General features: G+C 46.6%; 1 protein-coding gene across 5 annotated transcripts in view; it reads left to right on the top strand.

Moving 5' to 3' along the window:
* The window catches only part of SRGAP2 (SLIT-ROBO Rho GTPase activating protein 2), a 305,908-nt gene that overhangs the window by 212,770 nt on the left and 75,772 nt on the right, over positions 1-17,366 (top strand). For all 5 annotated transcript variants that reach the window (XM_054979474.1, XM_054979478.1, XM_054979475.1 and 2 more), the window contains exons 9-10: positions 1,076-1,177; positions 6,151-6,348. In XM_054979474.1, coding sequence (XP_054835449.1) covers positions 1,076-1,177; positions 6,151-6,348 — 300 coding nt within the window. The remainder of the gene's footprint in view (positions 1-1,075; positions 1,178-6,150; positions 6,349-17,366) is intronic.

Consider the following 17,366-nt stretch of genomic DNA (forward strand, 5'->3'; position numbering starts at 1 on the left):
TCGTTCACATTCCCTGGTCTGTGTTGGTGCATCCACCAGGATGGTCATCAAACACACACACAGTATTTTACTACAACTGTTAACAATAAGTGTATTCAGGATATGAAGCAATTAGATACATAATACATAAGCCTTCTGTTTCTATGAGTACTGCAAACCCACTTAAATATACCTGAATGTGAACTAGCTTCAGGCCAGGGGACGCAATGGGACTTAGGTTTGCTTTACACATGATGCAGATGTATCACTTTCTCTGACTGTACCTAGCGATGGTATATGAAAGTACTATCAGCTTATGTGGAAATGCCTGACTCCAAATATGTTGTTTGGGGGATTGCCTCAGCAACTCTCATCAGAGTGGCAGCTTTCTTCTCTGTTAGGGGTATATGTGAGTTATTCTAATTAAAATTCATTGAACTGTAAAGATGTGATGGTAACATAACCTCCAAATGTCTGAATTTATCCAGTCCCCCAAATCCTGTTCAGTTAAGTCTTTAGAATGTTTGTGTTCAGTTGCAGTTGTTAGTGTGGCAAGAAACCTCATTAAGCCAAACAACATAGTGGTTGGATCCCATGATCCATTAATAGCCCCATGCAGTAAGGGAGCAAAGGGAACAAAATAGCCCTCTCCTTCAAGAACCAGCTCCACTGATGGAAGAGGCAGGGATATGATTTTACTTGTTCTCCCTTCTTATTGCATCCACCCCAGTTTGTGCCAGTCTCGTGACTGCCAGCATCAGAAGGGACTACTGGAAGGAGAAGAAAGATTCATGACCATCAGCATAGTCCTTCACCCTGTTTAGTGGTGATTACTCCAAAGCAAACCCATTCTGTGCAGTTTAACCCAGAGCAGGCGTTACTATCGACCCCTAGTTTTTGTTTTTACTCTGTTACTCTCTGTATCCACACCCACCCTAGGGATGTTAGACCTAGAAGCAAAAGAATCTGTTTTCCTGTAGTTCAGCACAAAGGTCCAGATTTCTTATGCATCATGATGTATAGTTTTTAACGCAGAGATCAGGAACTAGGGCAAGGGGTCTAGAATCCCCTTTCAAAAGTGCCATTTCTTTACCAGGTATCCCAGCTGTGTGCCCAGCAGCCAGTCCAGAGTGAGTTGGTGCAGAGATGCCAGCAGCTGCAGTCTAGATTATCTACACTGAAGATTGAAAACGAAGAGGTGAGCTAATAAAATTCTAGGCCTCTGATAGCATTTTCAAAAATCATTTATCTCCGCGTTGTCACTGATCTCTCTCTGTGTGTGCCTTCCCTATAATTCTGTTCGCCATGGCCTGCAGTCAGTTGGGAAAGTGTGAGAGTAATAATCTGTACGCTTCATTTGATGCAGGAACTTCCAAGGTAAACCAAATGCTGTCAGTAAATCAATTTTTTGCTGGCTGCATTCAAAAAGGATCTTTAGGTGAGATGGTCCTATGCATATTAGTCATTGGATTTTCAGGGTATAGACTTTTGAGAAGCAAAGCTCCCTTCATCAGATATTCTCTGATGAAGGGAGCTTTGACTCTCACTAGTTTACACTCTGAATATTTTGCAGGTTTTAAGGCACTGCTGGCCTCAAATCTTCCTGTACTACTGTAGACCAACACAGCTACCCACCTGAAAATATTGGTTTTTCTATTCTTTTTAAGAATTTGTTTCACTTTATGCTTTAATGTTAATTGAAGTTGCATACTTTCTGTAAGATGTAATGGAGTTTTGTGTTTTTCACAGGTTTTGAAAGTTACAATACGGCTATGTTCTACAGAACTGCTCTGGTTAATGTGGATTGTCTGTATTTGGAATGAAAGCCAACTTTTTTATAACAGCTCCCTTTTGTAAGGCAGAAATGTGATGTCATTCTGTAGGAAAGAGAAAAATACTAAATTACTTTCTGCCTAGGTAGAAGCTATTGTAATTTAAAGTGGTGGGGGCTTGGATTTATGTTTGGTTCTTTAATATTCCTAGGATGAAAAATTCCCTTTGAATGCTTTAGAAACTGTTATTTAAATCTTTGTAAAGAGTATATTACAGTCTGAGAAAGATGCTTCATAATTTGGTGCTGCTATAAAATGACAAAGTTTGAGGGGAGCATTTCAAAAAGAAAAATAGCAGGTCATATTGCTTCTCTACAGGAAATCGGGATTCTAGCAGGCTACTTCAATTGCATCCAACAGATGTTTGTACTGCAATGGCTAAATCGCCATCCTATGCAAGACAAGTGGGTTGACCTGCAACTCCCTCGTGATGCAAAATTGCAATATTGCCAGGAGATTAGGACAGTTGCCATGGCCATTAGGATGTGTCCTTAGAGGGCAGATTGGCTGCCCACATCAGCACAAAATGGTCTTTGTATTAATCCTAGAAGCTGGGCTTTCTCCTCCCTCCCCTAGCTTAATAAGCTGCCTTAGTGTAGAGTAATGGGAGCTGTAGAGATAAAGAAGTCCTAGTATGAATGTACTAGCAGTGCCATCTTAAGCAGCATTAACACCTTTCTAAGCTCATTAACTTCAATGGACTTAGAAGGGTGTAACTCTTTTTAGGATGGTACAAAGTGACTATCTGAATTGTGTTAAATTACTTTTGAGATCCCATAATTTTTTTTCATTTGATAAAGCTGAAGCTATGAATACTTCTGAAAGAGGATTACGACCCCTCCCTCTGTTGACAAACTTACAAACTGGATAACAACACTTACATCTTGATCTGTTAAATAGTCCTTTTCCTTGTGTACTTTTTGGAAAGGAGAAGGGGTAAATAGGATCATGGTATCACATTAGGTTAATGAATATCAGCTATACAATTTGTGTATCAAGAGCTGGTATACTGTCACGAATTGCAAAGATTATGAAGTGCTTTGAACAGCATGTTTTAAAATGCAATATAATGTGTAGCATGCCCTTGACTTAATTGGGGTTTATTCCCAGGTGAGTATGCATGGAACTGAAGCCTCAATCTCCAGCTGTTTATTTCTCTGCATTCTCCTGTGTTCATTAGCTGAGCTTGTATTGCGTTTGAAGCCTATATGCTTGACTACAGAGTGTGTTGCTGTCTTCATACCCTTAGTTTTATTTATCTAAAACAATTATATACTGCAGTTTTCAATTAAAATTACTTTAGGTGGTTTCTAAATCAGTGTATAAATACAACAATAAAAGCAAAAGTACTAAAATTAAAAGGACAACAAAATTATTAAGCAGGAAAAGCACTAATTAAAGGAGCGTTCAGTTTTAAAACAGCAATTGAAATAATGGTTAACAGCAACGCAAGTAGTATGTATATATAGTATGAAAACTACCAATTTAAAATGCCTGGTAAAACTAAAAGGTCCACCAGGTTAAGGGATAAAGAAAGAGTATTCACAAATGAGGGACAGCTATTGAAAAGGCCCATCCCTGGTGACCTCATCACTGGGAACATGGGGTGGGAGTAGAAAGGGGACATGAAGCGGAGCCCGATATGATGTACGTAACTGTCTGACATGAATGTACACTGGTCACAGGCCACTCCAGGCTTCAGAATAAAGTCAATGAAACATAATTAAATGAGACTTCCTTCCTGGTATGTGACGATAGAATCAGCATATTAGGGTATACATGTACAAGGTTAAGAAGCTAAAACCAGCTCTGTAAATTGGGCCCAGAAGAGAACAGTTAGCCAATGAAGCTTTTGAGCACTAGAAAAATATTTACTTGTTTGTTTGTTTGTTATATGTATGTATATGCCACCTTTCCAACCCAAATAAGGTTCCCAAAGTGGCAAACAACAGATAATTAAAGCATTAGAATAACATTAAAAATACAATAGAAACATATATACAAACACACACAGGAAAGAGGGTCAATTAGAGTTTACCAGGGGTATGCCAAATGAAACAAAAAAGTCTTCACTCACTAGTGGAAGACAATGCAGAGGGAGGATGGGAAATCTCTGGAAAGTGAGTTCCAAAGTTTTGGTGCCACAACCAAGAAGGGCCATTCTTGGATTGCCACCCAGCTAGCCTCAGCTGGTAGGGGCACCCAAAGCAGCACCTCCAAAAGTGACTGGATTTGATGGGCAGGTTCCTGTGGAAGAAGGTGGTCTTTAAGATATGTTGGCCTCAATCCATATAAGGCTTTAAAGGTCAATACCAGCACTTTGAATTGGGCCCAGAAGCGAATTGGGAGCCAGTGAAGATGGAACAAGACTGGAGTGATATGACTCCTATGACCCACTCTAGTCAACACTCTGATTGCAACACAAATATGTTGCCTGTTATCAACTCATGGCAGAACCCTGCTGGTACAGTTTGAACTAATAGAAGCTACCATGCAATCTTTAAAGGCAGTAGAGCACATTATGGAAATGTAGCCTGTATGTGACTAGGATGTGGGTTACTGTGACTAGATCTCATATTTCAAGAAGGGTTTCAACTGGCAAACTGGCCAAGGCTGATTTTAGAAGTGCTTCACATCTCAGAGTACATACCCCTCCATCTGCAGATCCAGAGCTAACAGCTAGTTGCAAACCTGTCCCTTTATGGGGTATGTACGCTATATAGCAGCTCCTCAGTCAGTGTTACCACTCACTCACTATCATTCAGCCTTATCTGGACTGAAGTGTCGCTGGTGACCAACATCATGCTATGGTTTTCCCCATTACTATATATGAAATGAAAGTTGGACAATGAAGAAAGCTGACTAGAAGAAAATTGATTAATTTGAAATGTGGTGCTGGAGGAGAGTTTTGTGGATACCATGGACAGCCACAGTCAGTACTTGGAGGAAGACTGGGGTTATGCAGAGGAAAACAATGGTAAACCACTTCTGCTCATCTCTTGCCTGGAGCACTCCATCACTGGGGTTGCTGTGAGTCAGTTGCAACTCAACGGTACAATAAGAAAAATGGAATAGTTCAGAAGGATGCTTTACAAAAGGATAAGGGCTGTAGATTATGGCATTGTTCATTATATGCATTATCCTGTTTTTACTACACTGTTATCTAATTTATATAACTCAGTTATTGCATTTCTTATATGTCATGTCTTAAACTGCTTTTTTTTGCATTGCTTTCTAACTTGGCATGTGTGTGTGTTATGTGCCATCAAGTTGCTTCTGACTTATGAATTACGTAGTAAGACTTCCAAAACGTCTTATCATTAACAGCCTTGCTCACATCTTGCAAACTGGAAACCATGGCTTCCTTTATTGAGTCAAGCCATCTCATTTTGGATCTTCCCCTTTTTCCTACTGCTTTCCACTTTTCCTAGCATTATTGTCTTTTCCAGTGAGTCTTTTAGCAAATATGTAGTTTATATCGTAAGCTCCAACACTGCGTAACAGGCAATTTCTTTCACAAATGCTGGTAAAATTTTGGACAATCCATAACTTTATTATATTGCCATCTTTGTACCAAAAAGAGTACATGTATTTAAGTTTGTTATAAGCACTATATGTTTGCTATTGAAAAGTCTAGTACAAATCTTAGTTAAAATTCCTGTTCAAGAGAAAAGGAAGTGGAAAGGTCTAAGCAAGTTTTCCAAGAACACTGAGTTCTGTGGTACCTAAAGACTCAAGAATTCCTAGAGTGTAGTCTATTTTTTCAGAGAAGAGGATCTGTTTACATAGAGGAGAGTACACTTTTTTTAGGTGCAGTTTTTCCAGGTAAAGAAGAGTGCATTGTTTGCATGTAACTCCTGAAAATCTGAAGCTGGCACATCAGTTATAGCTGCAATTGTCTGTAGTTGAAGTCCATTGCCAACCAAAATAGACAATGTTACGTTAGTCTGACCATGGTCTGACTCAGTATAAGACTGTTATGAAAAAACTCTGAGCTGGCCATTGCTTTTGTGGGATGTTGCTCCTCATTCTCAGTGCTACCCGAAAAAGTGACTGACCTCCTTTGGTGTTGCCTGTTCAGTGTCTTGCCACTGCTGCCATCAGGACTCTTGAGAGAAGCCGCTGGCAGGACAGAAAGTTGAGAGTAACAATGACAGCTGCTTCTTGCCAGTGTCTCACTGTTCTGCATCCTCCTCGCTTGCTACCTCTGCATTGGCGCCCTTGATGCAAAGAGAGGGAAGGCCAGAGCTGGAAAGCTGCCTCGCCCAGCTTGAGGTGGCGTACCACAGGTAGAAACTGTTTTCAGTCTTCTCTTGTTTGTTTTTTCCTTTTCTCTCAGGTTAAGAAAACAATGGAAGCCACACTGCAGACTATCCAGGATATAGTCACCATTGAGGATTTTGATGTCTCGGACTGCTTCCAGTATAGCAACTCCATGGAGTCAGTAAAATCAACAGTCTCCGAAACCTTTATGAGCAAGCCCAGCATTGCTAAAAGGCGGGCCAATCAGCAGGAGACAGAACAGTTCTATTTTACGGTAAGCTTTGGCTTTTAAAGTACTTACAGCAGAGCATGTGCATGGTGAAGCTTGAAATCTGTGTGTGTCACCTACAGTTCAGCCTAATAGGCTGTGAGGAGCTGACGATGGTTGCAGTAAGTAATGAGAGTGGTCCACCTACATGATCAATATCTGTCTGAGTCTCCCGTCCTTTGAAAACCTGTGTTCATCTTCGTTCTTCTGTGCCTCCACACATGGGGACTGCGCAGGCGCAGGCCAGCCGCCGGAGAATTTTCCATAGCTTCTATAGCTCCGAAGGGGCCGTTTGTCGCGCGCCTCAGCGACCGTTTTCCCGCCCAAACGGTCACGTGCTCCTCCAGCGACCAACGGCCCCTTCCCTCAGTTCTCTTCTTGCCGCCGCTGGGAGAGAACGTTAGCTTCGTTGCTCTGCGCTTATTACTTGTGATTGATCTTCTGGTTTATTTGGACATCGGTTTGGACTTCGGACTTCGCTTTTGGATACTGATTTGGACGGTAATTAACGGACGGTTTCTGACTCGGACTGGTTGACCTCTCTTATTTGCGCGCCCCTGAAGATGGCCTCAAAGGCGCTCTTCAAGCGTTGCCTGAAGTGCCATACTAAAATGGCACAGACCGATGGCCACGACCAGTGCCTTTTTTGTCTGGGGGAGACCCACAATGTGACCGCCTGTAAGATCTGTCAGGGGTTCACGAATAAGGCCCGTCAGGATCGGCAGGCCCGGCTGAATTCCTCCCTCTGGAAAGCGGTCATGTCAACGGCAACACCGCTGCCCTCTCCCAAGGCTGGCCCAAGCCCCTCTGTCGGAGGGCGCTCGAGGGCGGGTTCTGTGTCCTCCGCTCGGTCTGCACGCCCCGCAAGTGCCGCAGCGTCGAAGACAACCTCTCCAGCGCAGGGTTCGGCGCGGCCGCCCCGAAGCGCTTCTTCCACCGTGTCGGATCCGAGAGCTGCCGCCTCGGGACCGAAGATCGTGGTTCCGAGCCCTCGGTCGGAACCGACGACTGGGTCGATTCCGGTGGCTAAGCCGCGCTCGTCATCATCCAGGGCTGCGTCGGTACCGAGATCTTCTTCAGAGCCACCTGCAAAGAAGAAGAAGACCAAACACCGTCATCGCTCTCCACGCTCGGTTCCGACGGAGGAGGTCATCCTGATTCCACGCACTCCGTCTCCTCACCTGGGCTCTCCGGTTCCGGAGGATGTGCCGGACCCGGGCGCGTTCGAGGTTGTACCATCGGCACCTTCCCCAGTAGCTGATCCAGGCCCGCCTCCGAGTCGGCGGGATCGGTCGTCTTCTGGTCACCGCTCACCAGCAGCTGCTTCCAGTCGTGAGCGACGTCGGTCCGAGGAGGGGAGTGTCGGTTCCGGGCGATCGTTGGCCTCCCGTCATCGTCAAGCTTCGGATCTGCCTCCCGCTTTCCATTGCCAATGGGAAGGGGCTCCTGGTTTCGCATACTCGGAACCGAGGCCCTCGACCTCTAGGCAGGCATGGTTCCCTCCGCCGGCCCGGGGAGAGGAATCGCACAGTTCCGAAGGGGAGGACGTCGGCAGCGTCGGAGAGTACGGTTCCGAGTCCTGTTCCGAACCTTCGCCAGACGACAACGTGGCGCCGAGCAGTAGTTCTCCATATGAAGATTTGAGAATCTACGCAGATCAGATGGCTCGGATGGCTCAAGCTTTGGAAATGGATATCTCCTCAGCTGTTCCCCAAACCAAGGACAAGCTGCTCAGGAGGGTCTATGCTGACAATCCTGCAACCGTTGGCTTCCCTATGCTTGAGGGGATAGAGGAAATTGTCGAGAAGGTGTGGAAGGTGCCCTGTGACCAACCTGCCACCTCGAGGAGGATTGAGCAGCTTTATAAGATTAAACAGGGCACCTGGCCATCATTGTTGAAGCACCCTCCGCCTTCATCGCTCGTCACGGAGGAGTTCCAGTCTCGCCGCTCTGGAGCACCCTCAGCGCCACCTGACAAGGAGGGGAGGAAGCTAGATGCCCTAGGTAGACGGCAGTATTCCATCGCGTCCCTAGGGTTGAGGATTGCCAATTACCAGACGATTATGGCTGGGTACCAACTCTACCTTTGGGAAAAGTTGGCATCCTATGTTGGCATCCTCCCCCCTGAACAGAAGGCAGTGGTGTCGCTCCTGCAGACGGAAGCTGTCCGCCTGTCGAAACAACAGCTAAATGCAGGGAGCCATGCGGCCGACACGGCAGCTCGTGGGATGACTTCCGCCATCGTCCTCCGACGCCATTCATGGCTGCGGTCTACGGCACTTTCCCAGGAAGTGAGGTCCCGGGTGGAAGGCCTTCCTTTCGAGGGGGAATCACTATTCTCCGCGTCCACCGATGAGGCCTTAAAGAAAAAGAAGGAGGACAGACAGACGGCACGGTCCTTGGGCCTAGCTCCCACTGACAAACCCGCCTACAAGCCACGATACACTCCCAGGTACGGCCCTTACCACTACCAGGGCAGGTACCAGCAGCAGCGGCCGAGTTACCAACCGTTCCCGGCTTATCAACAGCGGCACTACCCTCCTCAGCAACAGCCCAAGAGGCGTAGGCCGTTCAAACCTCGTTCCTCGCAGCCTCCGTCCCAACAGAAGGAGCAGCAGGGCCCGGGGAGGCAGTACTGACGGGTCAACCCAGCCGTACCACCGAACTTCTCGGACAGACTGAGGCCATTCCTCTCGGAGTGGGAGTCAATAACATCTGACTCATGGGTCTTAACTATTGTTGAGAAGGGGTACGGGCTGGAATTCATTGAACTGCCGAGATGCTGTTCACCGCTGACCGCTGTCAATAACACTATGGCCGAGCTGGACACTGAAATAACATCGCTCTTGGCCAAGGGAGCTATAGAGGAGGTGCCCTATGAAGGCTCTGTGAAGGGGTTCTTCTCCAGGTTCTTCCTAGTCCCCAAAAAGGACGGGGGGTTGCGTCCCATTCTGGACTTGCGAGGCCTTAATGCCTATTTGAGGGTGACTAAATTTAAAATGGTAACGTTGGCAACTGTGCTTGCCCTGCTCAGGAAGGGGGACTGGTTTGCGGTCCTGGATCTGAAGGACGCATATTTTCATGTGGGGATACGTGAGGAACATAGGAAATACCTGAGCTTTGTCTACCGGCAAAGGGTTTTTCGATACAAGGTGCTCCCCTTTGGCCTGTCCACTGCCCCACGGGTGTTCACTAAGTGTGTTGCTCCTGTGGTCTCCTTCCTTCGGGAGCAGGGTTGTTCAATTTTTCCGTACCTTGATGACTGGCTCATCGTGGCTGAGTCTGAGCCCAGATTAGCCCAGGACCTTGATCTGGTGCTTACCACATGCGACCGATTGGGCCTCGTGGTTAATCTAGAAAAATCTAAATTGGTTCCCAGTCGTACGGTCTCCTACATTGGTGCACTCCTGGACTCTGTGAAGGGTAAGGCTCTGCTCCCCCAGGAGAGGGCTAGGTCCCTAAAGGGTCTTGTGTCCATGTTTAAGAGGAACCGTTTTCAACCGGTACGCACTATCCAGTGCTTGCTGGGCCATATGGCTGCTGCTACTTCTGTAATCCCCCTCGCCAGGCTGCATTTGCGGCCTCTCCAGAACTGGTTTGTACGAAGGTATGATGCTTTTCAGCACCCTCCGTCCCTCAAGCTCTCCGTTCCTAGGAGCATACTGTCCTCATTGGATTGGTGGCTGTCTGAGGGCAATTTATTTGGAGGTTTCCCTTTCGGTTATCAACATCCTGACATCACGGTGACCACTGATGCCTCTCTGGTGGGATGGGGGGCTTACTGTGGGGATGTCTGTGTCCAGGACGTCTGGACTGAAGGTGAAAGGGCGCTCCATATCAATGTTTTGGAACTAAGAGCCATTCGTTTTGCGCTTGTGTCCCTTACAGCTCTGCTGCGAAATCGTCACGTGTTGGTACAGACAGACAACACCACTGCCATGTACTACGTGAACCGGCAAGGGGGCACAGCGTCCATGACTCTCTGCCGGGAAGCCACGCTCACCTGGCAGTGGGCGGTCAAGAATGGCGTCACTCTGCGAGCCATACATGTGGCTGGGTCAGACAACGCTCGGGCGGACGCCCTGAGCAGGGTTCTGTTGTTAGACCACGAATGGGAGCTCAACGACGGGTGCAGTGGGCTGATCTTCCAGATGTGGGGACACCCGGTTATAGATGTGTTCGCTACGGCGGCGAACGCCAAAGCCCAGACGTTCTGTTCCCGAGCAGGGAGCGACCCGCTCTCTATTGGGGATGCCTTCCTGTTTACGTGGAACCAGGGATTGCATTACATGTTTCCGCCCTTCCCCTTGATAGCCAAGGTCCTGTGCAAAATAGAGGAGGACAGGACAGACTGCATCTTAGTGGCTCCTTTTTGGCCGAGGCAAGTCTGGTTCCCAAGGCTCCTGCAGCTATCTCAGCGGACCTATGTGAGGCTGCCCCCTTGGCAGGATCTTTTGAGGAACGGGGACATTCTTCACCACGACCCCGGGAAGCTGCATCTGGCAGCTTGGCGGATCGTCCCTCCTCATTGAGTTTTTCTACGCAGGTGGAACGGGTCCTCTTGAATGCCCACAAGCCATCTACCCGGCGCTCTTACGAGGCCAAGTGGCGGAGGTTTGAGACCTGGGCACGTGAAAAAGGGGTGGTGCCTACGGATAGCTCCCTAGGGCTGATTTTTGACTATTTGTGCCTCCTGAGGGACCAGGGATTAAGGGTTACCTCCCTCAAGGTTCACCTGGCAGCTATCTCTGCTACCCACTCTCGTGTTGAGGGTAGCACGGTTTTTTCCCACCCGAAGTCCCGCCAGTTCCTTAAGGGAATGTTCAACCTCTACCCACCAGTGTCGCCTCCTGTACCACAATGGTCACTGTCATTGGTGCTGGCACGGCTAATGTTGCCTCCCTTCGAGCCTTTGGCGACCTGCCCCTTGGACATGCTATCGTACAAGGTGGCATTCCTAGTGGCTATAACCTCTGCCAGGAGGGTCAGTGAGCTCTCTGCGCTACGGTCTGATCCCCCCTTCCTTTTATTCCATCCCAATAGGGTGGTATTGCGTCCCTGCCTGGGCTTCCTGCCTAAGGTAGTGTCCACTTTTCATCTGTCGCAGGAGATATCGCTTCCTGCATTCTTTCCTCACCCCTCTTCCAAGGGGGAAAAGGCGCTGCACACTCTGGATTTGAAGAGGGCACTAGCTTTCTATCTGGACAGGACAAAGGGCTTCAGAAAGTGTCCTCACCTGTTCGTGTGTTTTGGGGCCAAGGACAAGGGCAATAGGGCTTCCTCGCAGACTCTGTCCAGGTGGATTGTGACGGCCATTAGTAAGGCCTATTCCCTGGCTGGGGCGAGCTGCCCGCTGCAGGTTAGGGCCCATTCCACGCGGTCCCAGGCTGCCTCTTCGGCTCTCCTCCGGGGGGTTCCGTTGGCCAGCATCTGTAGGGCAGCCACCTGGTCCACGGCTGACACCTTTGTCAGGCATTATGCTGTAGATGTGGATACAGGGCGAGATGTGGCTGTGGCCAGGGCTGTATTGCATTCCCTTTTTTCCTAAGGGGTTCTGGGATGCTACGCTATCATGCTACAATTTTGTAGTTGTATGTTTTATATGAATATATGCTTATATATATTTATTGAATATATCCTTATACAAGTGTGTATATATGGGAGTATATTGTATATATGGGTTATTTTTTGTATGTATATTTGTGTATAGTTATATGTTGTTTACACTTGTTGATGGTTCTTGTGTGATACAATAAAATTGTGTTGGACTTCACCCCACCTTCCTTATTGTGTGAAGCTTGGTACACTCCCATGTGTGGAGGCACAGAAGAACGAAGATGAAAACAGGGTTGACATACCTGTAACTTATGTTCATCGAGTTCTTCTGTGCTGACACACAACCCTCCCTCCTACCCCGCTGTGAATTCCAATGCACAATGCTGTGTGGGCTATAACAAATATTGATGTCTATGCAGGTTGTGGTTATGTGTATTGGTTCAGCGGCGGCAAGGAGAACTGAGGGAAGGGGCCGTTGGTCGCTGGAGGAGCACGTGACCGTTTGGGCGGGAAAACGGTCGCTGAGGCGCGCGACAAACGGCCCCTTCGGAGCTATAGAAGCTATGGAAAATTCTCCGGCGGCTGGCCTGCGCCTGCGCAGTCCCCATGTGTGTCAGCACAGAAGAACTCGATGAACATAAGTTACAGGTATGTCAACCCTGTTTTATTTTGTATCTTAAGAACAGTGGGATGCAGACAGAAATCACATTACACCTACTGCAGATAGAAAAATTCTTTTATTTATAAGTAGCGAATTTTTACAAGGTTGGCAGCATGAGCCAGAATAAGCCCAAACTGGCAGTGAAGGCTTTCCTACTGTGGAACATTTTTGCCAAATTCCTTTTATGTTCCTTTTATGTCTGTCCATTGTTTTAGTGTACATTTTCTTAAAGTTTTCTTGAGAAGGGAATGGAAGCCTAACACTTAATCCAACTATGAGCACACCATGTATGTAAGCAGTCTTATATATATGCATTCCTAGCTGGATTGGGAACCATGCATGCATGTAGTTGATGTTTACACAGTTCCTCTCTCCAGTAGGGGTGTGCAGCAAAAAAAGATTTGGTTTTTCCGCTTTGTAATTTACGACGCGGGAAAGAGTCGGAAATAGGCAATTTCCAAAGTGGCAAATTGCTTCTTGGCTTGCTTCGAAATGCTCCAAAAAGATTCGGAGCACATAGAAGCTTCCCTGTACCCGCAGCTTTCTCTTAACCCGATGGGGGTGGGGTGGGAGGGAATACCCTGTCTCCCCTGCATTGGGTCAGTGACTGGGGTGGCCAGTTTAAACTAGCCCCCTGCTGCTGCCTCCCCTTCACCCGATGCCAGGGAGGCAGGGAGTCTCCATCTCCCTGGCATCAGGTCAGCAGCCGCCTCCCCCGCTCCTCCCCACCACTGCCTTCACCCACTGCTGACAGGGCCAGGGAGTTCCCCGGCCCCAGCAGCACCAGGTAAACGAGGCGCCCAGGGATGAGGCACGGGCTGAAGCCTGCCTTCCTGCCTCCCCCTTCACCCACTGCTGACAGAGCTAGGGAGTTCCCTGGCCTCAGCAGCACTGGGTGAACAAGGCATCCAGGGACAAGGCGCGGGCTAAAGCCCACCTCCCCGCCGCCCCCTTCACCCACTGCTGATGGGGCCAGGGAGTTCCCCGTCCCCGGCAGCAACAGGTGAATGAAGCGCCCTGAGACGAGGTACGGGCTAAAGCCCACCTCCCCACCGCCCCCTTCACCCACTAATGACAGGGCCAGCAGCACTGAGAGAATGGAGTGCCCGGCAGCACCGGTCGAATGGAGCTCCCGGCAGAGAGGTGCAGGCTTAAGCCTACTTCTCCGCCGTTCTCTTCCCTTGATGCAAGAGGGGCGGGGAGAATCTCACTGTCCCTTTTGCATCGGGAGAGTGGCGCCACTGGGCTGCTGCACCCAGTGCGAGAACGGTGGGGAGAATTTCACTGTCCTCCTTGCATCGGGAGAGTGGCGCCACCGGGCTGCTGCACCTGGTGCGAGAGTGGTGGGGAGATTCTCCCTGTCCACTCTCGCATCGAGAGAGCGGCGCCGGCGGACTGTTACACCCTGTGCAAAAGCAGCAGGGAGAATCTCCCCATCCCTCTCCCATCAGGAGAGGGAGAGCGGCGGCGCCTGGCTGCTGCACCCGGTGCGAGAGGGGCAAGGAGATTCCCTCGCCCCTCTCGCACTGGGTGCGGTAAGCTCAGTGGCTCCAGCTCAGGTACAGTGGAGCAGCTGATTCGGTGCTTCAAATGCCTCTTTCCATGCCCCTGTGCAGCGGCATAGAAAGAGGCATTTTAAGCCCTGCAGCCGTCGGGGAAGTCCCCAATGAGCAGCTGATTCCGGCGTTTAAATACCCCTTTCCCTGCGGCTGCATAGAGGCATGGGAACGGGCATTTAAACTCCTTGACTCGACGGACCTGTCATGCTGGGACCACTTTGGAAATCCTGAATCTTTGCAAATTTGGTCCGATTCGGGTAGTTTTCCCGAATCGGAAATCCAAATCGCACGTCCCTACTCTCCAGTCTGACAATCCCCACTGATTGTTGCTCAGGAGAAAGACTAGAACTTACTTGGATTCACTTTCTCTACTTTTCCATTCTAAAAGCTGATTAGCAGGATTGTAGCTTTTTAAAAAGGACTCCACTTATGCTTTATTGGATCAGAAAAAATGTCTAGACGCTATTTGTTTCATTGCCCTCAGAATTACCTTTTAAAAAATGGTACTATAATATGTAAAAGATTTTTATTCCTCTTAAAAGGGGGACCTTATTTATGAACATTCTGTATACATTGCAAATTACTTTGGCAGACAGCAATGGTTTGTGTTGGTCTTGATCTAGTAATAGGCTTATAGGAGAGAGTATTATTTGCTTAAGAAATTAAGGAACAATTTACTTTCTCTGGTTATGTAACTGCACTTGCTGGTTTTCTTTTCTAGAGGCCACACGTTCTATTGAATATGTACTAATTTCATCTATGAAGAACACTTTCCCCTCATTTGGTGTAAGGGCCATGCTTGCCTACAATCACTGCCAGAAGATTTAGACTTGTGTCTTCAAGACACAGAGGTCCCATTTGTCATATTATATATAAACACTCAGGATAAATAAGAAAGGATTGAAGGAGGCTGATGTATGAACAGCCCCTTTATTAGTCCAATCAAATATTTGATTGATTTTCCATAGCAGAGGCTTATAAATATTCTTAATAAGAACCTTAGGCATTAGTTTGAAAACATCCAATACTTAGTTGAATATTTTAAAAACATACTTTAAATACTTTAAATAACTTTAAATACTTAGTTGCTAAGTATTACTTGTAATCTGAAAAACAATCGGAACAAATAAAATGATTTATCTGCACAACCGGTGGATTTCGCAAAAAGGGGAAAAGATGAACTGCTTTGAACACATTTGCAGAAGTGAAACTAAATTTTCAGTGGGTCTGATACTAGACGATTAGAGTTTACTAGACCATTACTAGACCATTACTAGACCATTAGAGTCTAATTTAAACTCCTTAAACGATCTTTAAACCATCCTTAAACCATCTAATGGTGTACTAGACCATTAGAGTGAACTAAGACTAAATCAAACAAGCATATAGTGCTTGTTCTCAAGTATATCCATCATGGGTACATAACAGTTCAGGTGACCTGCTAAGGCCTGGTTTGGGTGGATATGTTTGTATGTGCGTGTTTGCATATTTCACATACCTAGTAGTGAAATTCACAAAACGAGATGATAACTGTTTATAGAGATGGGTTCCAGCATGCCGTGCAACTCTGCAGGCTTGAGTCCTTCCCATTAAGTGCCCCAGTCTGCTCTTTGTAGCATAGGGGGAACCACTTGCAAGTAGTTCCCATGTTGTCCATTTTGTATGCCAAATACAAAAATAGCATACGGGCTACAAAAACTAGAAGGGGAGAGTTTTCCCTATTTCTCTCAGAAACTACTTCAAGGTGAACATGTTGACACAATCTAAAAGTACCAAAACCGCTGAACCAGTGTTACAAGAGAACCCCATTTCTTTACTTCCATCCAACCTCCTCCTGCCATTCCTTCAACAAATAGTTAGTGCTGTGAGATGCACAGAGGTTTGAAGCCAATGGAGACGCCTATATAGCAGTGTGAATTACTTTGATATAGCCCCCTTTATATAAATTGCTATTTTTATTGTTCATTGCAGTAATATCCAGAAACACCAATCACGGAATGGGGCTCTGTTGTGCTGCATAATATTTTTTTTTAAATCTCAGTAAAAAAAAAACACTGGTTCCAAATGACAGCAGTTTGACATAGAGCACGCTGACGTACCAAAAGAGCACAGGGAAATGTTGTGACTGCAGAAGTTCTCAAAATGTGAAAACAAGGAATTGGAAGCTCTAATCTTTGTCACCTAAACTGCAGAAATTGTTGCAAAGGAGGGCTTGAAAACACACCAAAATAGCTTGTTTCTGTACTCTCGTGCATACTACTCCTTCATGGAGGAGTGTGATGGAACAAAATGCAAAAGGCTGATGGCATCATTTACACCTGATATTAGTCATGTCCATCATGTATTCCTGAATGACTTGTTTTTTATCTATCTGTAGAAGCAGGAATTATAGCACACCTGTTGCACATAATTTTCTCTAACTTCCATCATCGAAACAAAATAGCACTGAATAACAAGCAGCTTTATTCTGTAATCCAAACAACTATTCTCAAAGAGAATTTTAGCATTGCTGGGATTTCACGGAGGAGAATGCATTCTAAGAGATCCGGCATATATAATGGTAATTTTAAGTTTGTAGACAAGGAAATGGCAAGTATTAGTCAAGCAGGGGTAGGGGTATTTTTGCGGTTTGTGCACATTTTGTGGATTCAGTTAATCCCCAAGTCTGTTTCTTGGTTAGCCAAAGAATTCTAACATCATATATCTTCCTTTTTCTCTGTGGTTCAGTATTTTCTTTGTGAAGCAGGAATCAGTGTAATCCCACACCTCTACAATGATGTTCGATAATGAAATAAAAGTGTAGAGAAGTTGGCAGCAGGAGATGTGCATTCAGCAAAAAGAGACATCTGAAGAAAGGGTGGATAATTGTGGTGCATGGTTAGTGTAAGGCCCTTCATCTTCAAAGTACTTTGTAGAAATTTGCTAATCTTCACAAAAATCCGTTAAGATTTATAGAAGTATTATGTATAACCTTGCCTATAATCAGTACCATGCTGCTTTTTTATCAATGTGCTATTATTTCTTTCTGTTTAATCACTGACAGTAGCAGAGTATTGTAATGTTCCGATTTCCCCCCTGGTGCATTCTGGGAATATCTTTACATGAGCTGAATGCCTGCCTCTGCTTTTGATGTTGTTTTTAAAAATGAGCTGAGCTATCTGGGTTGCTAGATCTGTATGTGTGGAGGAGGAGAGATCTGGGACACATGACAGAAGATATTTCCATTCAGCCTCAAAAGCATAACACCG

Source organism: Eublepharis macularius, chromosome 5 (genome assembly GCF_028583425.1).
Source record: "Eublepharis macularius isolate TG4126 chromosome 5, MPM_Emac_v1.0, whole genome shotgun sequence".
Taxonomy (NCBI): domain Eukaryota; kingdom Metazoa; phylum Chordata; class Lepidosauria; order Squamata; family Eublepharidae; genus Eublepharis; species Eublepharis macularius.